General features: G+C 41.9%; 1 protein-coding gene across 4 annotated transcripts in view; it reads right to left on the bottom strand.

Annotated features, from left to right (window-relative positions):
• The window catches only part of ATP11A (ATPase phospholipid transporting 11A), a 182729-nt gene that overhangs the window by 81249 nt on the left and 73957 nt on the right, over positions 1 to 27523 (bottom strand). For 3 of the 4 annotated variants that reach the window (XM_044283792.1, XM_044283794.1, XM_044283793.1), the window contains exons 3-10: positions 21835 to 21924; positions 9818 to 9898; positions 9631 to 9738; positions 7273 to 7401; positions 4494 to 4597; positions 3164 to 3214; positions 2950 to 3014; positions 1044 to 1125 (exon numbers count right to left, since the gene is read on the bottom strand). In XM_044283792.1, the coding sequence (XP_044139727.1) occupies positions 1044 to 1125; positions 2950 to 3014; positions 3164 to 3214; positions 4494 to 4597; positions 7273 to 7401; positions 9631 to 9738; positions 9818 to 9898; positions 21835 to 21924 (710 nt within the window). Of the gene's footprint in view, positions 1 to 1043; positions 1126 to 2949; positions 3015 to 3163; positions 3215 to 4493; positions 4598 to 7272; positions 7402 to 9630; positions 9739 to 9817; positions 9899 to 21834; positions 21925 to 27523 lie in introns of those variants that run through there. The other variant, XM_044283795.1, reaches the window with a different exon arrangement.

Here is a 27523-nt window from a genome sequence, read left to right as displayed (position 1 = left end):
TCAGCTCTCTCTGCAACTGCTGCGCCCTTTGCAATTTAATTGACAGGGCCAGGCAGTGAAAACGTCAACAGTAGGGATGAGCGAACCCAAACTTTACAGGTTTGGTGTTCGGACTGTGTAGGAATTCCATTACGGATTCTGTTATAACGGAATTCGTAGACAGAATGCAAAACGGAAGTCTTTAAGAGGCATTCCGTTTTGATCCGTCATAATAGGAGTCTATGGACAAGCATAACGGATCAGTCTGATTTCCATTATGCAGGACTTTGTTTTCGGTCCTGTATGACGCAAACCAGACAGATCCATAGACTTCCATTTTGCATTTTGTCTACATAATAACGGAATTCCTACACAGCCCGAACACCAAACCTGTAAGGTACGGGTTCACTCATCCCCAGTCATGATGTCTGGCCCCTGTCAATAAAAGTGGAGAGGGCACTGCAGTTGCAGAGAGAGCAGAGCCTCTAGCTGTAAATGAAACCCACCCGTTGCTCCTAGAGGCTCATTTGCGTATATTAAAACTTCATTGAACATGGGACCAACACAGATGCCTTCAGCTTCCAAGCGCACATGTAACAGGTCAACCAGTTTCATAGATACAAATCTGCTGACAGATGCCCTGTAAAATTACATTTAAAGTGTTTTTTGAGAATGGCACTCCTGTGAGCACCGCAGCCTTCTTCCAGCTCACCAAGCACAGCTCCGTACATTATATAGCAGCTGTGCTTGGTATTGCACTGGCCTAGGGAAAGCTGCGGCGCTACTGTGAGCGTCACTGCCTTCTCAAACAGCTGATCGGTGGGGGTCCCGGGTTTTGGACCACCACTGGTCAGATATTGATAACTTATCCAGAGGATAGGTCATCAGTATAAAACTTCCGGAAAAACCATGAATGCCATAGTTATGCATATTGGCAATAATATGAATATGTTGCTAATTAACTGTCTATTACCAGAAAACTACAGAATTTTATATTATGTCTATGAGGTTTGGTGGGTGTCACATGTGGCTGCTCTTATGAATAATACATGTGAACACTTTACTTTTCAACAGCGGATCTTTTCTGTGATTTGGACTGGTAATTTAATGCCATCTTGGTTTCCATTCCAGTGTATATAGCAACACCTAGAATCAGAAAAAAAGTGTAGAGAGATTGTTACTTGAGAGCAAGGAAGACTAAGGTCTACTCAATTGACACATAAACTAGACCTGAACCCTCATCAGTTATCTGATCCTCTCGCCAGATACAATATTTAAAATGTTACTTTCACCCATTTGCTTTGCAGCTTTACAATCAATGTGCTGTATAAAAGTAACGTCTAGCCTTAGAGAGAACCTGTAATCTTTCCTGACATGTCTATAGTAGTAACTACTTGCATTTCTGACGTAATACCAGTTCTGGAGCATATTTTCTGATGGCTCTTTGTTGTACCATTCCTTACTTATTCCTGCTAGAAGTTATGAAAGAACTGCTAGCAGTTTGCAGCGAAGATCCAGCTGGATGTTACCAGTGTGTGTAGGGGGTGGCTGCATGGTTTCTCACTAGCAGCACTGATTGGATAAGGACACACCTCCAACTGGTAGCAGCCATCTGGACCTTCATTGCAAACTGCTAGTAATTCATTCCTAACTTCTAGCAGGAATAATAAGGGAATGGCACAACACAAGAATAGATGCTCCACAATTGTTATTACAAGGAGAAAGCAGATACGTCGGGAGACTTTATAGGTACTCTTCAAGTATTATTTTACAGTAGTTGAAATTTGTTTTCCAATTTTTAAAATATAACTTTCCATTTGATGGCGCATTGTTTTGCTGATACAAAGCCTCTAATCCCCAAGGTAAAATCTACATACTGTTTAAACATTATACAGGAAACTCCCTCTAGTGGTGGCTGATGGTAGGCAGAATGTTATTGTTTAGCTACATGGCTGTTCAGAGGATTTGGAGATACATGTAAAAATAAAGCTCCAACAGTTATAATCTCAGCACAGTATATTGGCCTAAAAATGACATGGTGGACGTAGGTGATGACATGGTGACTTAATCTGACATTGAGAATTTATTACCTATGTTTCCTATCATTATTGTCAAAATGGTTTATTTCACCAGACACACAAATGTTTCATTCCTCTAAGAGGAGAGGTGAACTTACCCTATGTGCAGCTGCACAGGACCCTACTGCCTTACTACTCTTAGATAGCATGCAAGGGGTGGTGCTGATAATTCCAATGGCAATTTTTGGAACAGAAAGGTTCTCTATGACAGGTACCCCTATCGGGCGGAGCTATAGGGGAAGCAGGGGAAGCGGCTGCTTTGGAGCCCAAACTCAGAAGGGGCCCACCCAGGAGGAGGAGGACTAAAAGACTTATTGTCAGGGCCCCTGAACAGTATTATAAAATGACATTATATACAGAGACACTGTAGGAAACGGAGCGGCTACCGGGCCTTGTCTGAGAGAGCAATCTTGAGTAGCCACAGGAATTGGGGTTGAGTAGAAGTTGCTGGGGAGGGGGCCCCGTTAAAAAATTTGCTGTGGGGCCCAGTCATTTCTAGTTACACCACAGGGTACCTCACTCTTAACTCAGGAGCAAAGACTGTTCTTGTTCAGTCTGCATCGTCTAAGGGTCCATTCACACGTCCGCAAAATGGGTCAGCATCCATTTCGCAATTTTGCGGAACAGATGCGGACCCATTAATTTTCAATTGGGCCGGAATGTGCTGTCCACATCCACATTTGCGGATCCACAAAAAAATAGAACATGTCCTATTCTTGTCCGCAATTGCGGACAAGAAAGGGTATTTTCTATGAGAGTGCCGGCGATGTGCGGTCCGCAAAATGCGGAACACACATTGCCGGTGTCCGTGTTTTGCAGATCCAAAAAACGCATACGGACGTGTGACTGGACCCTTAGAAGGAATATTTTCTATGCTTTCGCAATTGCTTACCAAAAATTCTTTCAGTGTTCTTTAACGTAGCACCACGAAGTAGCAGATGTTCTGATCCTAGAGGCCTAACAGAGGAAAAGCATACACACAAATGTACTCAATGGACTTCAGGGAAATAATGTGGAAGTAATATTTTAAAGATTATTGAACCAACAACTACCTATAGAACACTAAAAATAAATGGCAAGAAGGAATGAACTGAAAACCAACTAACCTGGCAGTGGGGTCCTCTGTTTCATTATAAATGTTGATCCGACCAACAAATCTAAACAATGAAAGCACCAAGTAAAACCAGTAAGAATAGCAATATGACCGTAAAAGCGTTACACCAACAGCGGGCTAGTGCATCAGCAGGGCTCTCAAATATCCTAGGTTCGGGAGAACCTCCATGAGCATTACCCTGCTGTCTTGGTAGAAACCCTTATTGGTCACTTTAATAGGGGCACTCTGGTATGTGAAAAATATACCTTCTGGGAGCTGGAAGGTATGGGCAAATAAATGATAAGATTAACTGCACTATAACCCTATGGATGCTTTACAATAGATTTTTCTTTTTCTCTTTTCTACCACCTCTGTCCTTTTTTTATCTCCATCGCAGTCCCCCTCTAATTATTGCTTTTCAGTTACAGTTTTTTTTCCGTATATGTACTGTCTAATATACAATAATTCCGTATTGATATATAAAGGAGTTAGATCGTGAAGCATGCTCATATCAAAAGTCCTGTTAAAGGGAATCTGTCACCACAATTCTGGACTATCACCTGCAGTACTACATGAACAGTGCTGCAGATAAGGAGTCCAGATTGCTATTTTTTCTTTTCCTACTGCCCCCCTTTCTACCGCCGTCAGCGCTCAAAGCTGTGCTGCAATACACAGTCCAGACTGCAGTGCTGTGCTGACTTAATGGAGAGAACTCGTGCGCATGCACAGCAGTACCGACAATGTATTTCGATGCAGCTTTAAACACTGAGTCGGGGAACGGTGGGGCAGTAGGAAAATAAAAAATAGTGATCTGGACTTCTTATCTGCAGTGCTACACATCAAGTACTGCAGGTAACAGTCCAAGATTGTGGTGACAGATTCCCTTCAATAGCTATTTTAAAGTAATTTACAGCATTTCTACAATAAAAATACCTGCTTCTGTGTGCTACACTCTGCTCTTGGGTGGGTGCTCTGGACAGAATAAGTCTCCTCCCCCTCTGGTAGGTTACAATATACTGCAATCCCTTCTTATTTTCCCTGCAGCTATACTACCATGCTACTGAAAATGCAAGCAGGGCAGAAAGCTACTTCTAATGGCTGCAGCTCTGCAATGAAGAAAGGATCACTATGCAGAAACCTGGCTGTGGGGAGAGTGACTGAGCATGTGTGACCAGCAGCACATAGCTCAGTAGGTGGACATGCACATTGCTATGCATTTTCTATACTAGGTGGTGCCACATACTATAAAAGTAAATGACATAATATTATTATTTTGTTACAGAATTGTCAGTATACTATATAATGATGGGACGCCCCCTTTAACAACTGACATGCATTCTTACTTGTAAAGATCAGGCTGAGGTTGTTCACACTCTATGGTAGCGTGCAACGTGTCCATTTCCTGTTCATTGTGAAACGCTTTTGTGTCTTGAACAGAAAAATATGTCTAGTTTGGGGAACAGAAATATACACAGTATGGTTGTATTTAAAGAAGTGCTACTGTTATATCACATACAATAGCGCAGAGGAAGTCAGAATACAGTTCGGGTCTCAATGCACAGCTTGTCACCCTCTGGGAGTATATCTGGCGTAGTGGGAGCTGCGTGTCAACATCGTTTATACCACAAGACAGTTCTCGGTGCTTGCACCTGTTCTCAGGATTAGTATGGGAACAGCACCATACATCAAAATGTTAAAATAGCAAGACCAAAGCATTATTAAGGGGTTGTCAAACAAGCACCCGCACCCCTTTGTTCCTGCCATACATTTATCATATAAATGTGTCCATAGGGGAAAACGCTATAATAATCGGGTGTCTGATACATTTATTCTTCTGCTGTATATAGATATTCCAATGTAAATATGGATAATGTTAAAATCTGTTCAAGTAGTTTTTTAGTTTAATCTGCTTCTAGGAGAGCCAATAAGGACACCCTTGTCTCTCATCTATCCTGAACTATGAACCTTCCTAGACACATAGTACTAGAAGAATATACTGTTTTGGTATGGTAAAGCCAGTGTGGGAGTTTTATTAAGGGTACTTTCACACTAGCGTTTTTCTTTTCCAGCATAAAGTTCCCTCCTAGGGGCTCAATACCAGAAAATAACTGATCAGTTTTATCCCCATGCATTCTGAATTGAGAGAAATCCGTTCAGGATGCATCAGGGTGTCTTCAGTTCCGTCTTTTTGACTGATCAGGCAAAAGATAAAACCGTATCATGCTAGGGTTTTATCTCCCGCGAAAAAAAACTGAAGACATGCCTGAATGCTGGATCCGGCATTTTTGTCCCATAGGAACATATAAGTGCCGGATCCGACATTCAAAATACCGGAATGCCGGATCCGTCCTTCCGGCTTGCGCAGACCGGTAACAATTTAAAAAAAGATACACATGATATGCATGACAAGCGGAGAGACAGATCTGTCCTTGCAATGCATTTGTGAGACGAATCCGCATCCGGATCCGTCTCACAAATGCTTTCAGTGAGCGGCAGATCGGCGGATCCGGCGGTCAGTTCCGACGAAGTGTGAAAGTAGCCTAAGTTGGCCAGTTTCGGATGTTAATGATAGTAAGTCAGTGTATAGCAGAGGCCATGCTCCTCCAGATAAGTTCCATCCACTTTTTAAACAATCCTGTGAGTGGCGTAACATTGAAAAAAGTTCCAGTTTCCCAATTTGCTACAAATGCCACTTGTACAAAATTGCATGACTCTTTTTACAGCCTTTATACTCTTTGTACAGCCTTTGAGCAATTCCCCAGGACATGATGGATGTAATGAAGCTAAGATAAGTAAGAGTCTTGATTACTCTGTTCACACACAGTGATCAGAGCCATCTTTAACGTGGGGCAAAAGGGGCAGCTGCCCTGGGCCCAGTTGCTCCTGGGGGGCCCAAGGCAGCTGCCTTGGGCCCTGCTGGCCACTGGAGAAGCTGTCATGGGTCCATACTTTATTAACTAAGTAGCAGGACATGTTGGGCATACATTGGGGATGTCCCTGCACTTACTATTATTTCTGGGCTCCGCTCCGTTCAGCCGCTGTGGCCCCCGTTACATTCTCCCGCACTGTATGCTAAGAAACAGCATCGGAACACCAGGGAGGGAGACATCAGCTTTTCTCTGTGTGCGTTCCTTCTCCCTTCTTCCATCACAGCCAAGGAGAAAAAAAAAACTCACCTTCTCCCTGTTACGTTTGGACAGCGCTACAGCCGGGGAGAAGGAACGCCAAGGGAGAAAAGCTGATGTCTCCCCCCTGGTGTTCCGATGCTGTTACTCGCATACAGCGAGGGAGAATGTAACGGGGCCACAGCGGCTCAACGGAGCGGAGCCCAGAAATAATAGTAAGTGCAGGGACATCCCCCATGTATGCCCTACATGTCCTGCTACTTAGTTAATAAAGTATGGACCCATGAATGCGGCAGCGCCACTTGTGTTCTCCCTCTTGCCTAGGGTCCAATCAATATTAAAGACGGCCCTGACGGTGATTGACAACCTTCTGTGTGCACACACTGATACAGGAGAATCTGTCAATCGCTGTCTGTGGTCGGAGCAATCAGGACTCTCAAAGTCTCTCCTAAGAGTCCTGCCAGGATTTATCCTGCTTTTTAGCTCAAACTTTATCATACGCAGCTCTGAGAAAGGACAGCAGAATTCACCTGACAGGCTCACTTTATGGCAACTTATCACCAATTAAGAACACCCATGACAAAAGGTGATGTAGCTCTGATACCAAGCCAATTCATTGTAACATTAACACCTAGTTGAGGTCTGTATACAAACGGTCCTTAATTTTACAGTTTGTGGTTTTTATAGGATTATCGTTGCTTAATTAGGCAGATTACACATACGGTACTTTTCACTGTGCTGCTACATTTTATATATATATATATATCACACTGATCTATTTGGTAAAGGTTTCATACACAGTAATAAAAACATGGTAACTATATGTAACTAGTACATAATATAATATATGCATAGAAGCCCCTGTATGCATAAAATGAGGTATGACATTCACAGAGATGTAAGATTATGTCAAAAACACAATATAGTATATTTTAGCCAGTTAATGTAGTAGAGCCAACCTCATCCACATCATACAGGAGGGGACGTCTGTGCTTACCTTGTGACTGGATTCTCCATCCAAACTAGCGGTTGTAACAAAACATGTGCCGTCCTCCCTACTCGAGGATAGCAGTACCATGTCACATGGGAAGACTTCATCTTCTTTCACCATAACAATGTCTCCAACCTTGAGGGCAGGAGAGAGAGAGAACATTTACCATGAAGTACAAGTGTGCGCCCATTAAAAACCATTGTGATATATTTTTCTTGACGTTCCAAATGGAATGCAGTAGCTGGCTGTACAATCCGTTCCTGAACCCATCAAAACCAAAAGTACAGTATACACTTTGTCCAATACAAATGTATAGTACTATCCCTTCTGTTTTCTTTTTCTTCATACAAAAACATACACCAGACATATGGTCAAAAAAAGGTTGTGATCATAGCCTGTCACATTCATTTCAAAACAGAATGTCACTGGGTATGTGCAAAAATGAAAAAAAAACATTTAAATGGGGCCTTCATACACCTACTCCCTTATATATGTCTACTAGCACTGCTGTAGGGATTGTGCAGTGATACAGTACATCCAAACTCTTCGCTCCGTCATGCTTCGGGCCAAAAGATACAACAGACATATCGTCAAAAAGTGATGTAGCCATTTTAAAACAGAATGTCATTGGGTACATGTAAAAAGGGAAAAAATCCATATGAAAAAAATCTAAATGAGGCCTTCTTGTGCCTGCTCCCCTATATGAGCACTGGCCATAGATTTTACAAGGAAATTTCCCAGTGTACCAGTGCCAAGGGTCAAGCCCAAACCCTCCTCATGGCCACCGGCTAGGTACACAATGATCTCATGCTCTCAGCATTAATTAATACTAGGAGCATCAGGTACTTATGCATCTGGCCGGCAGTTGAATTCCACTGTGTCACCATTCTCAGGACACTGATACAGCTGAATACTGCGGCGGCGCCAGTATTTGTGCTGCACTGTGGTATTTGGCTCTGCTGGGGCAGTATTTTGGGTTGCACTATGGTATTGCTGGCCCCGCCTACTTCTTCCCTGACTGCTTGTGTTGGTCCTGACTACTTGTGTTGCTCCACCTTCTGTCAATCTGGAACCGCCTACAACATGGGGCCACTTTTAGTTTTTTCCAGGACCACTAGTCTGCCACTGAGAACTAGCACTGCTGTGGGGATTGTGCAATGGGCACAGATCATCCAATCAGTGCCAGAGGGCATATATTTATTAGAAAAAAAACTAAATTGGAAGAAGCGATTTTCACAGGGCCGGTGCTGTTTGCGCAGAATAACCAGTGCTGTAGCCTTAAGGGGTTGTCAAGCTTTTACAAGTGATGTCCTATTCTCAGGATCCTGTACATATCTCCATCCACTGTGTGGTGGCTGCAGCTGGTCACAGCAGCACTGGTCCCATTCACTTTAAGTACAAAATGGAGGAAGCTGTATAGTTTTGATGCCGACTTCTGGCACCAGAGCAACACTGGAACTGCTGGTCGACAGGGGTGCAGGGTGTCGGGCTCCACCAATCACATAGAGATAGCTTATCTTGAGGAGAGGCTAGCACGTGTACAAACCTTGACTACCTCGATAAAGCTCCTGGACCCTAACACCAAATCATTAACAGGGTGCCACTCTCACCTGGTGTGCAGCCTAGGACTGCCAATCTGCCCTACCACTGATTCCCATGGACCGGTCACACAGCTGCCCACCTTGCCTCTGTTATAAAATGACTTTGCTGCAATTTCTGACAAAAGTGCTGCAAATTTACCACAATTTTTCACATAACTTGCAGCAGAATCTCAATATTTTGTATGAGAAAGAAGGGGACATAGGGAACAGTCTATATTTAGTGATGTAGGGGTGGGATGTTTGTTAGTGGTGTGTTGTAAGCACCGTGTGAGTGGCGTGTGTATCTTGTGTTTATGTATGTGTAACCTGGTGCGGTGTGTGTGTATAGAGGCATTAGAATCAGGTTTTTTTTAATGTGTTCTGATCTAGGGTCTGGCCTCAGTTTTACACACTGTTATTTTTCAGTGATATGAGTGGGGGTGATATTGTAGATGGACTGGTGGGGTTGATGTGCCAAGGTTGACTTTTAGTCCCAGTCTGACCCTAATGGTGCATCTACTACCTCTGTATCCCCTATAGAAGTGCCCCTAGATATGACCATTAATGAGGAGCAGTGGCATCTTTCTATAATAATAATAAAAAAAATCCTTTGATTAGCTGAAAGCCTTATAAAAATAATGTATCTTTTGTAAGAAAATCATTACCTCTATAGCTAGTCCTCAGAAGGGACCAGCTATGGTCCTGAGTTACATAGTATGCATAGCAGTATAGGCATAACGCATATAACCACCATTAAACAGAAAGAAAAGTAACTGACTCTTACCCTAAGTTTCTGACTTTGTTTTCGGACCAATTTGCCATGCTGGATAACATGGACAGAGTACTGGTTCATAGCATTATCTGCTTTGTGCCTTAGCCAGTCTTCGTATCCCTGTAAAGGTAGTAGAAGTAAGAAAGTTACAGGATATAAACTTTTCATTGAAAGGCGGTGGATGTCAGGAGATAGTTACCTGCTTAATTGCAGTCACAGTGATAACAAAGAATAGTGGCAGGCCACTGGTTACTGGACTGGTTGGGGTATCAATGATAAGCTGCAAGACACCACAAAATACAGTCAAACACAATGTGAGGCAGAATATTCAGCTAATTATTTTCTATGGCCTATGTCTGTGGACATATATATAAATGCCTTTTCCTGAAGTGAGACAACCCCTTCAACACTTGAACTTAGGAAGGGGGTTCATATACTGTTCTTTGACCTTATAGTGTAGCTTCATTGGATGCTTTAAAAAGTTTGTATCATCTCAGACACTGGGGGCATATCGCTAAGATATGTCCAAAAGTCTGATTTGTGCGGGTCCCACCTCTGGGGCTGACAGAAGTAGCCGAGCCAGTGCTACTTCACTTTGAAGGCTCTGTTCTAAAGATAGGTGCAGGACCCACCTCACCCATCAGACATTCTGGGCATATCCTAGAGATATGCTCCCAATATCTGAAATGATACAACCCCTTTAATTTCAAAAAGTTAGCATTCAGTTTGATATCACTGTTCTTCAACACTTCCAATGCTGAGGTGGTCCGTGGACAGGAGAACATCTCACAATCATGTGACATCAGTCCTTATAGTGACTGCCTTTGATGATTAACAGGCAGAGTTTCTACAGTACTATAATGCTATGACTGTATTACAGCAAACCTCTACTGGACATAGTAAGATGCAGCCTCCATCTTGTATACGTTAAATACCAACTATCTGTTCTGTTGTACTAAGGAACTAAGCAGCGGGTGTCTCACAGGAATTCCAGACAACATTTATAGAAACATAGCATTTGACGCTGAGGGAAAAATCTATTCTAGCCGTTTCCTGTGTACTCCTTAATATATTCACTGGAGAAATGTTTTTCTTTCATATTGTTATAGAAGTCTGTCATCACTTTTGAAGATCATGTAAAAAAAAACTAAAGGTCTCCAAGTGATATCTAGAGTGTCCCTTCTCACCCTCTGACTTTTACTGAAGAACTGTGCTTCCATATGGATAGTATATAATTCAGTTATTGTTACTATGCTGTAAATGTATATATACTATATGCACCCTGTAAAGTTGTCTACAGTACCTATGTCCATTTTAAGTTCTACTAAAGTTTTATGTGCCTGTGAATATCTATAAAAATAAAGAATTTCAAACCCACCACCCTTAATTTATTTAACTGATGGTATTTGTAATATTTGTATTTCAAACTTAATGGGGTTATACCAAGATTTAACTATATCCCCTGTCCACAGGATAGGGAATTTGTGTCTGTTTAGTGGGATTACGAAAGTTGGGTCCCCCACTGATCAAGAGAATGTAGGTCCCGGGGGCACCATGTATGAATGGAGTGGTGGTCAAGCGTGCATGCCAGAGATAGCAAAGTAATGTCCCTTTGGAAGTCCCACACAGATGAATGGAGCAGGAGCACACATGGTCAGTCAGTACTCCAGTCATACAGCAGGATACAGGACCCCATTCATGTGAACAGTGGATGTCCTAGCGGATAGGTAATATGTTTAAAAAGGACCTTTCACCGCTCCTGACATGTCTGTTTTAATAGCTACATGCATTCCCCATGTAATACCAATTCTGAACCAACTATTCTTATGTCTGTATGTCGTGCCATTCCTCTATTATTTCTACTAGAATTTATGAATGAATTGCTATTAGCTTTCAGTAAGGGTACAGAGCGGGGGGTGTACCTGCACAGACTCACTATATCCAATCAGTGCTGCCATTTATAGACCATGCAGGTACACCCCCTAACTTGTTACCTCCCCTCTCTACCCTTACTGCAGACTACTAGCAATTATTCATAACTTCTAGTAGAAATAATAGAGGAATGGGACAACAAACAGAAACAAGAATAGATGTTCCAGAATTGTTAGTATTGGTAAAACTAATTTAAGAAGAAAATACAAAAAGTAGAAGATAAAATATATAACGTCAAGAAAAGAATTGAGAGAACAGAATTGAGTAGAATACCAAAAATATACTACAATACCCCAGAATAAGTCATGGTTTATTCTTTCCATTGTTACATTTTGATTTGCCTGGAATAAGAATCCAAAACCCATTTTAGAGAGGGCGTTTCAGGACTCCTAAGGCATCTCTTAAATATGGGTATACCAATTTGTATATCTGAGAGGGTGGACCAACTCCTCTATTTCCTGCTTACAGTAATGAAGTTCAATAAAGATTTTCTATTTGTTTTAAACGTGGCTGTACACTGGTTTTTGTGTCTTCCAATACCTCAACCAGGCACACAAAATAACAATTTGAATTGGTAAATGAAGGCTGTGTCCGGGGTTTCTTGTTGCAAATATAGGGAAAAAGACATCTGAGGGCCACCACCAATACAATGTTGACTATTTGGGGTATTCCTTCAATCCTCTAATCTTTAAAAAAAAAAAAAAAAGTACTAATTGTGGCCCTAAAAGGGGTTCTCAGGGAATCAAGAAAAAAATACTTAAATATTACTTTATAATAAATATATTTCCAAATACCTTTCATTAGTTATAATGGCTCATTTTGTCTACAGTGCAATCACTAGGAGAAATAAAATGGCCACCATCCTACCAGTACACACAGAACCTGTCCTAATCACACAGGAGGACAAGTTACTTCACAACACTGAGCTAAAGAGCTGCTTCATCATCCTCTCTGCTCTGTGGGAATGGAAATGATGAGGACACATGAAGTACAGAGAGGAAGGTGGGGGTAATGAGCAGCAGCACTTGTATGCAGTCTCCATTACCAGAGCTCCACATCACCACAGTCTGTCCTGTCGTCCTCTTTGTACTTCATGTCTCCTCTGAACTAAATTCCCCAGAGATTCAGCTAAAGTTCTTATCGTCTGTATTCAGGATCATAATCACTGACAAGTAGAGAGGAGGAGGAGGCAGCTCTTTACCTCGGTGTTGTGAAGTAACTTGTCCTCCTGTGTGATTAGGACAGGTTCTGTGTATACTGGTAGGACAGCGGCCATTTTGTTTCCCCTGATGATTGCTCCCCCGACAAAACGAGCCATAATAAATAATGAAAGATATATGGAAATGTATTTATTATAAAGTAATATTTACGTATTTTCATTTTCCTAATTCCCGGAGAACCCCTTTAAGGGGCTGAGACTGAGACTGCCGTTTAAAAGTCATCAACTGATGGGCAATAGCTTTTTGGTCACTGGCCATCAGAGTAATGGGTTCAGTTCTTAGCACAGCTAGTATAAATTAACTGGGTACCAGACAGATTCATAAGGTAGGTCTTGGGAGTGAATTAGCCACCGTTTCCATATGGTTTACAAAAAGCTCTCACCACTTTAAGAACTGTAACTCATGTTTTTTTGTTAGTTTAACATTATAATAATTTGCTAGTGTAAACATCTCAAAAGCTAAAAAAAACTACCTACAATCAAAGTTATCTTCAAAATCTCACTCCTCCATGTCATGTGTGGTAGTTACACTGGACATATTTAGCTATCCCTGTGCATGTCTATAACTAACCAATGGTAACTTTCTGACAAAACAATAAACTGTCTGAGGATGGATGGATCTTTTAACCCAGAAGAGCCATGATTCCATGATTATAGTAGATCAAGGTAAAATAAAATCACAAGGCACAAGGAAAGCTAGAGCTCTCCAATGTGAGCACCCACAAAATAACTCTCCAAATCTTAGGCTGTTGGAACTACTTTTCAATGTCCCCCTCAAGCGCCAAATCCAGAGGACCAAGCTAAGACACTGGTTATCTTAGGCAGTTAAACAATAAATAAGAGTTTATACATTTCCATGACATGCTATCCTTTCCCCAATTACTTGAAGATTCCACATCTTTCATCTCAGAAGAAATATCCTTGTACTTTCCTGGAAAACATGCCTATCAACAAAATGGAACATCAAAGATATTTGCTAGTGATCCAGCACTATAGTTCTTCAGAAAATAGTACAAAGTAATGTTCATTTAATTTAATTACCGTAAGTTTCCCTATTAAACATAAGTGTACATATTGATGAAAACGGAAATTATCGTAATATTATGACTAAGTTACCAGAATCATATGGGACATAAACTTTCAATACTTGCTGTGCAATCTATAGTAATGATTTTTCCACTACATACTGTACCTTCTACAGATATTTGTGAATTAAATAAATATATATATATATATATATATATATATATACTCTGATAAGAAAAAAGCTAGAAATCAATTTGAAGGTTATAAAAAAGCCAAAAATGACATCATGCAAGTTTCTCCTAAGTGTACAGAATAATACAGTATTATTTAGATATACACATATCTATAATGTCATGATAGAGTCTATAAAACTGACATTCTGAAAAACGCATAATCCAGCCAGATAAATCCATGCATAGCCTTATCAAGTACAATGGAGTATCAGTCACTTTTCATACACAATAACTAAGCACAGACAATGTATATTATTTGGACTGTACTTTAAAAGAGCCTATAAACATAGCTAAGTCATAGATAAGACCTGAATTGGTCAAAATGCGTCAGAAAATCATGGGATTTTTAAAATGAAGAAATAAAGCAATTTTGGAATTTACTCGCTGGGTGTAAGATCCTCACCTGCTTTGCACTCCAGGGGAACCAAGAGGGGTCCTCGTGGAGTTGCGGGACAGGTTATGCGTGTCTCTGATGCACCAGCGCTGACCCCTTTGCGAGCCAGTGCGGAGATGCGTTCGCGTGGACATCGGAGGGGAGGACCGTCGGAGTCCCGGGGACAGAGTGGCCAGGCGAGTGACAAGACGCCGCGGCCAGGGTTGTCTCCGGTGTCTCCTGCGACTTCCGTTTCCGCATCTGGGTCCACGCGCTCGCATACTCGCGCTGAGTCAATCATGCGTCCGTGCGTACGCACGAGGGCAGGTTCGCAAAGGGATACACGGTCGCGAGTACGCGCTTCTTATGCACTTCGTCGACCAGTGGCGCATATTATACTGACTCACAAGAGCAAAGTGGATTAGGGAGCCAGCCATGGGTTAATCAACTTGTGATTGCCTTAGGCCTTGTACTCAGGTGCAGGGCAATTTGTTCACTTATGGTAGTGGACACTTGGCACCCTGGGATTGGTCAGCAGGCATTTAAAAGGAGGTCTCTCAGGGTGATCAGTGCCCACTGTTATTTTCCCTCAACCAGGTATAGGTCACAACTCCTAGTGACTGAAGACTGCCAGGAACTTTGTCCTTACAGCGGACCCAAGATCTGGAGTGGCTCGACTGCCAAGTGCACAGCATCATTCAGCACTGGTTGGGACTATTCCTGGAATCTCCTTGCCTGGTTTTTTGTTATTATTTCTTGTTACCAGCAAGTGTCCTGGACGTTTATGTTTCTGGTGAATAAACACCTTTTTGCTTTCATCACTGGTCTGTTTGTTGGTGCCTTGCATTACACTGGAGTATTTCAACGAGGGTCAGCCGGCACTCCGTTTGTAGGCGTGGTGCACGTGTCCAGGGCCGAAGTCCGAGTACAAATGAAAGAAAAGACCGGCACTCACTTAGTCTTCAAAGATTGTTTTCTCTTTATTCGCCACGCATAGAAATGTTCAGTGACGCGCGTTTCGGCTCTGTAGCGAGCCTTTCTCAAACCAATGGCATATAACAAAGTCATACAATACAGGTGATTTAAATAGACCGCCACAGCGGAAATGACATCATGTAGTCATGGTAATTTAGACAAACAAAATGGAATGAAAGGTAAAAAAGGAAAGAGAGAAAGCAAGGGGGGAGGGAACAAAAGAAAAGAGAAAACACAAAGTAACAATTTAAATAATCAGATACACGTGAGAAACAGCCCAATCGCAACAGCATCAATGAAAATGGTAGCAATCATGAATTCTTATGAAGTTCTCTAGATATTCGTACTAGCTTGCAATTCAGATGATGCGGTTGGGGGGTTCCTCACGTTTTCTGTAAAATACAAAAAAATAAAGTATAAGTTTAACATACATATAAATGAAACAGACATCTACAGGAAGCTATGGAGATCATACTCCCGGTTTAACCCCATGGGTTCCAGTGTCTGAAGTGTATGAATCCAATAGGATTCACGCTTCTTTAGCATTTTTAAACGATTACCACCTCTGCGAGGTTGTTGTACCTGCTCAATAATTTGAAAGCGCAATTGCGCAATATTGTGCTTACAGCGGTCAAAGTGATGAGGGACGGGTAGGAGTAAATTGTTTTTTCTAATAGTGGACTTATGCTTGGAGAAGCGGTCCTTCATTCGCATGGATGTTTCACCTATATATAACAGTCCACAAGGGCACTTAAGTAAATATATGATAAAACTGCTATTGCATGTGAAAAAGCCTCGAACTGGAAAGCGCTTACCTGTATGAGGATGCGTAAAATATTCCCCTTTAATTACACTTGAACAGTGTATACACCCTAGGCAAGGGAATGTGCCCTTTCTAGGAGTTGATAGAGTCTTCTGTCGCTTCTCAGTTTGAGCACTGCCCACATCCGCCCTCACCACCATATCGCGGATATTTTTGTTACGTTTATAACACAATAATGGAGGATTTTTAAACTCCTCAATAGAGGGATAAGCCCTTGACAAAATGTTCCAATGCTTAGAAAAAATAAATCGACACCTATTAACCCATGGGTGGAACTTAGTAACAAACGGTATACGTGACCCCCTGGACTCCTGTTTAGGGGTCAAGGAGGTGACCCTACTCCTCTCACTATCCAGCAGTGCTGTGGGATAGCCTCTATTCTCAAATCTCATAGACATTTCATCAAGACGTTTTTCCTTCACTTCAGTATTGGAAACAATCCTACGTACCCTTTGAAATTGGGAATGGGGTAATGCTTTTTTTACTGTGGGAGGATGATAGCTTGAGAAATGGAGAAGAGAATTTTTGTCGGTATTTTTGATATACAAATCAGTCACAATTGACCCACCTGCACCCTTAATGACCAGGGTGTCTAAAAAATTAATCTCATGATCACTATAATGTAAAGTAAACTGCAGCTCGGGCCAAATTGAATTCAAAAATTCTGAAAAGGCACGAAGGGATCGAATGCCGCCCCGCCATACACAAAACACGTCATCGACGAATCTTCGCCAAAAATTACAATGAATTTTAAACAGATCATTGGTGTAAATATACTTGTCTTCAAACCATGACATGTATGAATTTGCATATGGCGGTGCGGCATTCGAGCCCATCGCGGTCCCACAGCACTGCTGGTAGTAGGTGTCCTGAAATAAAAAATAATTTTCAGTTAAAATGATTTCAAGAAGTTTCAGGAAAAATTCTTTGGCACCTTCACTGTGAGAGGAGAAGGATAAAAGCCACTCTACAGCCCGTATACCCTTCCAGTGAACAATAGAAGTGTACAGAGAACAAACATCGAAGGTTACTAATAAATCATCATCCTGCAACACCAGGGTCCCAACCTCACGCAAAAATTGATTCGTATCAAGCAGGAAAGACGGCATATTTTTGGTTAAGGGTGTCATAACCTTTTCAAGCAAAATAGCTGGTGGAGACAAGATAGAGTCAGTCAAGGCCACAATGGGCCGACCCGGTGGTTGAGACAAAGATTTGTGCACTTTGGGCAGTGTATAAAACACTGGTGTTACAGGATGATGATTAATCAGATATTCCCCCAATTTGGGGTCAATAGTCTGCTGTGAAATGAATGTATCAACCAAAGTACACAATTTCTTTTTTATAATGTATACCGGATCGCCGTCCAAAGGACGATATACATCGGTATTGGCCAACTGGCCCAAGATCTCACTGACGTAATACTCCTTGTCCATAAGGACAAGAGCACCCCCCTTGTCGGCAGGCTTGAAAATCAGGCTATCGTCCCCCAATAAGTTATCGATAGCCTGCTTTTCAAGGCGCGACAAGTTGTGGTTTACATGAAATCCACTCTGCCGTATCTCCTGCAAAGATTTTGACATGTCACGTTGGACCAATAAAATAAACGTTTCAACAGGATGATAGCACTTAGGTGGTTGAAAGTGACTCTTGGTTCTCAGTCCAAAATCCTTCAATGATAAGCAAGTGTCACTGATGGTTGCTGTGCTTGCGCTTTTTTCAACATTAGTGGACTGCAAGCCTGAGAAGTGTGCCTTAAGTCGGAGATTCCTAAAGAAGCGCTGACAGTCCATGTCAAACTCAAAACTGTCGAGCGGACTAGTAGGACAAAATGATAGTCCCTTCTCCAGTACCTGCAACTGAAGAGGACTTAGGCTTTTAGAGGATATATTGAAAATTAAAGTGTCATCTCTACCTGAGAGCGTGTTGTCCGTGGTGCGTCGATGCCCCCGATAATGGCGTCCTGCTCGTCTGGTATTTTTCTTTGTTGAGGTCTTTGTCTCCTTCTGCCTAAAAAAGGCGCACGCGGAGGTCCAATAGTGGAATCACTTCCCGATCCGGATGACATCGAGGTTCCCCGACGTTGCTGCCTGGTGAATAGAGGTATGGCTGTGCCAGACAGATCTTGCCATTTGTATACACGTTTATTCTGATAGTCCTCAGAATCTCTGATAAATTTCTGGCGTTTAGTACTTTCTATCTCCCTTTTCAGGTCAGCGCCAATTTTTTCCACTTTGGATTTAAGAGTAATCAATTCCTCAGCTGGTAAAGCGTCCTTCAGTTGCGTCTCAATGGTGGCAATTTTCTGCCTGCTAGTCATGATAGCTTCCGTCGACGCACCACGGACAACACGCTCTCAGGTAGAGATGACACTTTAATTTTTTTGCAGGTACTGGAGAAGGGACTATCATTTTGTCCTACTAGTCCGCTCGACAGTTTTGAGTTTGACATGGACTGTCAGCGCTTCTTTAGGAATCTCCGACTTAAGGCACACTTCTCAGGCTTGCAGTCCACTAATGTTGAAAAAAGCGCAAGCACAGCAACCATCAGTGACACTTGCTTATCATTGAAGGATTTTGGACTGAGAACCAAGAGTCACTTTCAACCACCTAAGTGCTATCATCCTGTTGAAACGTTTATTTTATTGGTCCAACGTGACATGTCAAAATCTTTGCAGGAGATACGGCAGAGTGGATTTCATGTAAACCACAACTTGTCGCGCCTTGAAAAGCAGGCTATCGATAACTTATTGGGGGACGATAGCCTGATTTTCAAGCCTGCCGACAAGGGGGGTGCTCTTGTCCTTATGGACAAGGAGTATTACGTCAGTGAGATCTTGGGCCAGTTGGCCAATACCGATGTATATCGTCCTTTGGACGGCGATCCGGTATACATTATAAAAAAGAAATTGTGTACTTTGGTTGATACATTCATTTCACAGCAGACTATTGACCCCAAATTGGGGGAATATCTGATTAATCATCATCCTGTAACACCAGTGTTTTATACACTGCCCAAAGTGCACAAATCTTTGTCTCAACCACCGGGTCGGCCCATTGTGGCCTTGACTGACTCTATCTTGTCTCCACCAGCTATTTTGCTTGAAAAGGTTATGACACCCTTAACCAAAAATATGCCGTCTTTCCTGCTTGATACGAATCAATTTTTGCGTGAGGTTGGGACCCTGGTGTTGCAGGATGATGATTTATTAGTAACCTTCGATGTTTGTTCTCTGTACACTTCTATTGTTCACTGGAAGGGTATACGGGCTGTAGAGTGGCTTTTATCCTTCTCCTCTCACAGTGAAGGTGCCAAAGAATTTTTCCTGAAACTTCTTGAAATCATTTTAACTGAAAATTATTTTTTATTTCAGGACACCTACTACCAGCAGTGCTGTGGGACCACGATGGGCTCGAATGCCGCACCGCCATATGCAAATTCATACATGTCATGGTTTGAAGACAAGTATATTTACACCAATGATCTGTTTAAAATTCATTGTAATTTTTGGCGAAGATTCGTCGATGACGTGTTTTGTGTATGGCGGGGCGGCATTCGATCCCTTCGTGCCTTTTCAGAATTTTTGAATTCAATTTGGCCCGAGCTGCAGTTTACTTTACATTATAGTGATCATGAGATTAATTTTTTAGACACCCTGGTCATTAAGGGTGCAGGTGGGTCAATTGTGACTGATTTGTATATCAAAAATACCGACAACAATTCTCTTCTCCATTTCTCAAGCTATCATCCTCCCACAGTAAAAAAAAGCATTACCCCATTCCCAATTTCAAAGGGTACGTAGGATTGTTTCCAATACTGAAGTGAAGGAAAAACGTCTTGATGAAATGTCTATGAGATTTGAGAATAGAGCCTATCCCACAGCACTGCTGGATAGTGAGAGGAGTAGGGTCACCTCCTTGACCCCTAAACAGGAGTCCAGGGGGTCACGTATACCGTTTGTTACTAAGTTCCACCCATGGGTTAATAGGTGTCGATTTATTTTTTCTAAGCATTGGAACATTTTGTCAAGGGCTTATCCCTCTATTGAGGAGTTTAAAAATCCTCCATTATTGTGTTATAAACGTAACAAAAATATCCGCGATATGGTGGTGAGGGCGGATGTGGGCAGTGCTCAAACTGAGAAGCGACAGAAGACTCTATCAACTCCTAGAAAGGGCACATTCCCTTGCCTAGGGTGTATACACTGTTCAAGTGTAATTAAAGGGGAATATTTTACGCATCCCCATACAGGCAAGCGCTTTCCAGTTCGAGGCTTTTTCACATGCAATAGCAGTTTTATCATATATTTACTTAAGTGCCCTTGTGGACTGTTATATATAGGTGAAACATCCATGCGAATGAAGGACCGCTTCTCCAAGCATAAGTCCACTATTAGAAAAAATAATTTACTCCTACCCGTCCCTCATCACTTTGACCGCTGTAAGCACAATATTGCGCAATTGCGCTTTCAAATTATTGAGCAGGTACAACAACCTCGCAGAGGTGGTAATCGTTTAAAAATGCTAAAGAAGCGTGAATCCTATTGGATTCATACACTTCAGACACTGGAACCCATGGGGTTAAACCGGGAGTATGATCTCCATAGCTTCCTGTAGATGTCTGTTTCATTTATATGTATGTTAAACTTATACTTTATTTTTTTGTATTTTACAGAAAACGTGAGGAACCCCCCAACCGCATCATCTGAATTGCAAGCTAGTACGAATATCTAGAGAACTTCATAAGAATTCATGATTGCTACCATTTTCATTGATGCTGTTGCGATTGGGCTGTTTCTCACGTGTATCTGATTATTTAAATTGTTACTTTGTGTTTTCTCTTTTCTTTTGTTCCCTCCCCCTTTGCTTTCTCTCTTTCCTTTTTTACCTTTCATTCCATTTTGTTTGTCTAAATTACCATGACTACATGATGTCATTTCCGCTGTGGCGGTCTATTTAAATCACCTGTATTGTATGACTTTGTTATATGCCATTGGTTTGAGAAAGGCTCGCTACAGAGCCGAAACGCGCGTCACTGAACATTTCTATGCGTGGCGAATAAAGAGAAAAAAATCTTTGAAGACTAAGTGAGTGCCGGTCTTTTCTTTCATTTGCATTACACTGGGTCATTTTTTCATCTTTGTTCTACACGTTGGGGAGATTGAACAAACTCCAGATCTAAGCTGAAGTGGGATATGATTCCTTTCACCTGAGACCCGGACACCCACACAACACAAGGCTTCATGAGACAAACCCTTTAAAGAGGTGGTCCAGGATTTTACAATCTCACCATTGCTATCTGATCTGCAGGGGTCTGACACCCCGCACCTCCACGATCACCTGTTTTACAGTAGCATCAGCACTGGAACTACCCTGCTCTGTCCACTGTGTGATGGATAGAGCTGGTTGCTCCTCTTCGCTTCACTGCCTCCGCTAATCAGATAGCAATGACCTATCCTGAGAATTAAGGCCATCGCCTGCAAAATCCTGGATAATGCCTTTAGTTTCTGAAAAGAATATAAAGCCTTGCTTTTTTTTTAAAGTAAGACATTGACATTGTAAATTTTAAATGACAAAACACAAAAATATAAAAGTTTGTACATTATATTAAACATTAAAATTTAGCAAAAACTTACCTGTACAAGGAAAATAATTAGAAAGTAAAAATTTGCTATTCTTCTGAACTGTTCAAACAGGTTTTTGGGTATAAAGTTCCAAAATGTGTACTGAAGAAATAAACAAAAAAGACACACATATTAATGTATGTAAATATTAATCATAAAAAAAACATCAATTTGTAATTTTTGAAAGAATTCACGATCAGTGCTATTCAACCTGCTTTGCTTTTATGGCGATGTGAATGAAGGGGTGCCATCAAATATAAGTGAGGCCTTGGGTCCCACAATTGAAAAACAAAAAATGTTTACCAAGATAACCATGCACCCTTCCGAAATCCAGTGAGGTCTGCCTTCTGCATATGTTGGCCTGGTGCTGAGGTGTGAACAGCCCTAAAATAGGCTGTACAGATCAACAGAAAAAATGGCTAAGATACAAGAACACAAATATCCATCTTACCATGAACTACAATCTGGGTTAAATTTCTTATCGCTCAATGAAATATTGTATTTCATTGTGAGATTAAAAAAAAAAAAAAAAAAAAAAAGCTTCTAACTGGTGCCATTAAAAAAAAAAACTCTCCTGTGTCTGGATATTGCTTTTACATACTTGTCATGGTGACCCCTGGGGTTCTGTTGACTATCCCTCATAATGTCCACCTAATCTTTCCAGTGTTCATGGGAAGAAGATACTTCTAATATGTGGATTTTTTTGGCTGGCCTGCATAATAACAGAAATCACTCCATGTAGAGGACAGAGGATACAGGCGGTCTGACTGAGCTACTGGGCATGTGTGAACACCTGCAATGAACACGTTAGGTGGACACAAGAGGCCACCATAACAAATACGTAACTGCAATATATAGACACACGAGAAGTTTTCTTCAAATTATTCCAATTATCAACTTTTTATGCTGGGGGTGAGCTAAAAGGTGCCTTCTCTATATTGCATTCATATAATGGACAGTATAGAAAGCATCAACCTCTGTAGCCACATAATCCACATAATCAGCATCAGGAACTGAATTTTCATGCGGTTACAAAGTCAGACCACCACATCTGCTCTTATATTGTAACCATATTTTTACAAACTTACTGGCCCAGATTTAGTATTGTGTCTAAAAAGTGGCGCAAATTGGTGTATCCAGGGCTTTGCATGAGGTACCTTTAAGTCTCAAAACAGCCACAATTCTGGCGTAAAAATCTGTCTCAAAGTAACCAGTATAGTTGGTATAGAGCAGGGGTGCACAACCTGTGGCCCGGGGGCCACATGCGGCCCTCAATACCATTCTGTGCGGCCCCCAACCATCTGGTAACAGACATGTATGTCTATGTCTTGTGGCTGCTCACATGTATCTTTCATGTATTTTCCCATTAGATGGGAGTCCTGGAAGCGTAACTAGACATTTATGATACATACTGTATGTTCAATATGCCATAAAAATAGTATTTCAGTTGGTAATACCCCTTTAAGTTTTATTTTTGGCCCTTGGAATTGGTTCAGGCTCACAACGTGGCCCCCAACCAGAAAAGGTTGTGCACCCCTGGTATAGAGAGACAAAAGTGTCTATCATATTTTATGTCCTCTTGTTGGGCAAGTCTTCTGTGATGTCCGTATGGAGGTCCTGTTCATAAAATTGCCGCTGATGGGCGGTCTTGTGACCAGATACGTCGCTCAGCCTCCTCCATTCAAACGCCCTGCACCTGCCATCTGCACTTGCTCAGCTGGATGTTTTTGTGCAGGAGCATTGTATTTAATAGGAGGAGGCTGAATGATAAGTTTGGTCACAAAATCCTCAGTAGCCATGTGGACAGCGCCGACCAGATTTGTCCAGCAGGGGACATTTCTTTTGAAATATAGCAAATGGCACAGATCATTAACAAAGCCCATATTAGTAAGTGTCATATAGTCATCTTACACATACTTTGGTCAACAGTAACCAGAAAGTGGCCAAACTCTTATCGTCCACATGACATGAGAAGGAACATGTTCTTACTGGTATACTATATACTATGAAACATTTGTCTGTATAAGCAGATATTAAAGTAGACCAAAACATCAACGGTAGCTTTTTAGATTTTTTTTTAATTAGTACATTCAGCTGTGAAAGAACAACCACAAAATACTACTAAAAACAGGCACACCATTGTGAATATCACCAGCTCAGGCTACTTTTCACACCTGCGCTTTCCCTTTCCACTATTGAGATCCGTCATAGAATCCCAATAGTGGGGAAAACGCTTTAGTTTTGTCCCCATTCATTGTCAATGGGGACAAAACTGAACTGAACGAAACCGAGTGCACCAGAATGCATTCCATTCCATTTGGTTGCGTCCCCATCGTGGACAGAATAACGCTTCAAGAAGCGTTTTTCTGTCCGCGATGTGGTGCGGTCATACACAATGTAAGTCAATGTGGACGGATCCGTTTTCTCTGACACAATAGAAAACGGATCCGTCCCCCATTGACTTTTAATGGAGTTCATGACAGATCCGTCATTGCTATGTTAAAGATAATGCACCGGGTGCAGATGGTTGTATTATCGTGACAGAAGCGTTTTTGCTGATCCATGACGGATCCAGCAAAAACCACTGGTGTGAAAGTAGCCTTATTTTTTATAAATTGATCTGAACTTCAGGTTTACTCATCAATGGGAGATATGTTGCATTTACATGGACATGTCTCTTATCTAATACCATAAAATATCTTTCATACAAAAAGTTGTAAAATTACAAATTCTCTCTTCCTCAGTGAAGATATAGTAATAGTTTAATCACTTGAAAGGCGATTTTCTTTTCTCCTTTGACAATTTCTCAGTTTAAGGCTGCTTTCACACTAGCGTTCGGCTGTCCGCTCGTGAGCTCCGTTTGAAGGAGCTCACGAGCGGACCCGAACGCCTCCGTTCAGCCCTGATGCAGTCTGAATGGATGCGGATCCGCTCAGACTGCATCAGTCTGGCGGCGTTCAGCCTCCGCTCCGCTCGCCTCCGCACGGACAGGCGGACAGCTGAACGCTGCTTGCAGCGTTCGGGTGTCCGCCTGGCCGTGCGGAGGCGTGCGGATCCGTCCAGACTTACAATGTAAGTCAATGGGGACGGATCCGTTTGAAGATGCCACAATATGGCTCAATCTTCAAGCGGATCCGTCCCCCATTGACTTTACATTGAAAGTCTGGACGGATCCGTCCGAGGCTATTTTCACACTTAGCTTTTTTTTGCCATTTTAATGCAGACGGATCCGTTCTGAACGGAGCCTCCGTCTGCATTAATATGATCGGATCCGTTCAGAACGGATCCGATCGAACGCTAGTGTGAAAGTAGCCTAAGAGAGGACACTGAACATTCAGCTGGAGACACAACTGCAATCTCAAACAACAGGAATGGGAGAACATAGCAACATTAAGTATGATTACAAAGTACCGTAAGTATAAACAGTTACATCCTTGGCTTCTGAGAAGTCATTGAACTCTTACCACACACTATTTGTATAGTGTCCTGCAGAGGATATAGGAGAGGCACTTTATGGTTTCTCTACTGCCATATCTTGAGTGGTGTCAATACACTTGAGGTCACCAACCTAATATGACAGACTACTGCACACTATCATATTACAAATCTCTGGCATTTCAATTATTACAGCTTTAAAAATCTTCAAGATTAGAACAATTTAAAATTAAAGAGATTATTTTTAACAATACAAAAATTCACTTGAGAAGATAAGACCCTTGGACTTTTAATGTTTTTTTTTCACTTTGAGGGAAATGTACAGGGTGGTCTATGAAAAAGTAGCCCGCCTCCAACGATAGTATGACAAGATGAACGAGCAAGTGGATTGTTTTATTTGAATTACCCACAAGTCACAAAAGATGCTGAATGTGGTCCCTGTTGACATCTATGCATCTTTTGGCACGTTGGATTATGTCTGCTGCTCTTCAACAGTGATGCTGCGGATAGTGTTTGTGATGTTTTCCTTGAGATCATCCAAGGTATGTGGATTGTTAGCATACACTTTCTGTTTTAAATTTTCTCACAGATAAAAATCGCATGTGGACAAGTCTGGGGAATGTGGTGGCCATAACCCCTTGCTCACAGTTCGCTACTCTGTAAACAGTTCATGAACCTGTGCCGGTGAGTTCCGTGTGGTGTGGCACGTCGTTTGTGATACACCAACTTGCTGAAACAGACTTCGGGTTGATTTTTCGGGGCTACTTGCAAACCGCTGCTGAATTTCATGCCACCCTGATTGATGGAGGCCTCGGTTTCTTCATGTTTGCAACAGAGCCAGTTTGATGCCATTTCCGGACCAGACTCTGACTAGGTTTAGCTGGTGGTTTTGTTCCTGGGTACTTGTCGGCAAAAGTCTCTTGCGTTTCCTTAAAGGGGTTTAACCCGGACATATTCCTTTATTCTCCCATTCAACAAACTTTTGGTTTACAACCTTACACTGCTAGGCAGAGGATTCCGCCTAGCAGTGTTCCCGGTGATGTCACTGGAAGAACTGGGCGGGCTTTAGCGCTGCCAGACTCTCCTATAGGGATCAAGGATTCACCACAATAGTGAAGTATTGCCAGACTCCGTAAATATAAAAAGGGTTTATTCTACTTACAAACACATCCTTGTTCAAAGCACATCAAAGTCTTGGGCGTGGATGTGCATGCGGTTTTAAGACTTTGATGTGCTTTTAACAAGGATGTGTTTGTAAGTAGAATAAACCCTTTTTATATTTACGGAGTCTGGAAATACTTCACCATTGTGGCGGATCCTTGATTCGGGAAGAGGAGAGACGCTTTCCTGGGGAGCTGGATGGTGATTTCAATGTCCGATGAAAAATAGCCCGTTGTGAATGACAAGGAGATTCATATTGGTGTACAGCAGCGCGGTCTGTTTGACTTTATTGCTTTTACGGTTCAATCTTTATTTTATTGAGGCATAAAAAGTACATGGTATAATAAATATATCAAGTGTATAAGTATAGGAAATGACCAATTATTGGCCACATAAATGCCTCAGAGGTAGTATAATATATAGAAAGCCTATCAGAATAGTGTAAATATGGCATACATGTCCAAACAGTTGGTCAAATATTCACATTAACAGGGGGAAGGGACAAGACGAGACAAGACAGACAAGGACAGAACATGAACAAGAGGTATGGGAGGGGGGGGGGGGAGGAATGGACTTATCATATCGTAGTCATCAGTTTAAGAACTGCTATCGGGTATGGTACCAGTTGTCAACCACCCTGAGAAAGAAGTGGAGGTACGGAATTGGTTCCATGGATCCCACGTCCTCCAGAATGTCGATGTAGAGTCAGCTTCAGAGGCACTTAAGTCTTCCATATGAACTAAAACATCCATAGCAGTAGACCAGGTTACTCTTAAAAGACTCTCAGTCTACCGCCATTGGCGGGGAATTATCTGTCTCATAGCTAATACGAATAGACGTAGAGCACCTTTCCTAATCTGGGAGATTCGCCCTGGAAATATGGATAGGAGAGCTAACGAAGGATTAGGTATAACAGTAGTTTTGTATAGGTGATTCCGTGATTGTATAGGGCAAAGACATCCCGCCATAGGGGAGCCACACCTGGGCAATCCCACCAGATATGTGTCATTGTGCCCGTTGCTGCAGGACACCTCCAGCAGACATCCGTCACCGAGGGGTAAAACTGGTGCGATCGAACTGGGGTCCAATACCATCTGGTAAGAAT

Source organism: Bufo gargarizans, chromosome 3 (assembly GCF_014858855.1).
Source record: "Bufo gargarizans isolate SCDJY-AF-19 chromosome 3, ASM1485885v1, whole genome shotgun sequence".
NCBI classification, from domain to species: Eukaryota; Metazoa; Chordata; class Amphibia; order Anura; family Bufonidae; genus Bufo; species Bufo gargarizans.
The sequence above is the reverse complement of the archived record's forward strand: the minus strand, read 5'-3'. Positions and strand labels throughout refer to the sequence as shown.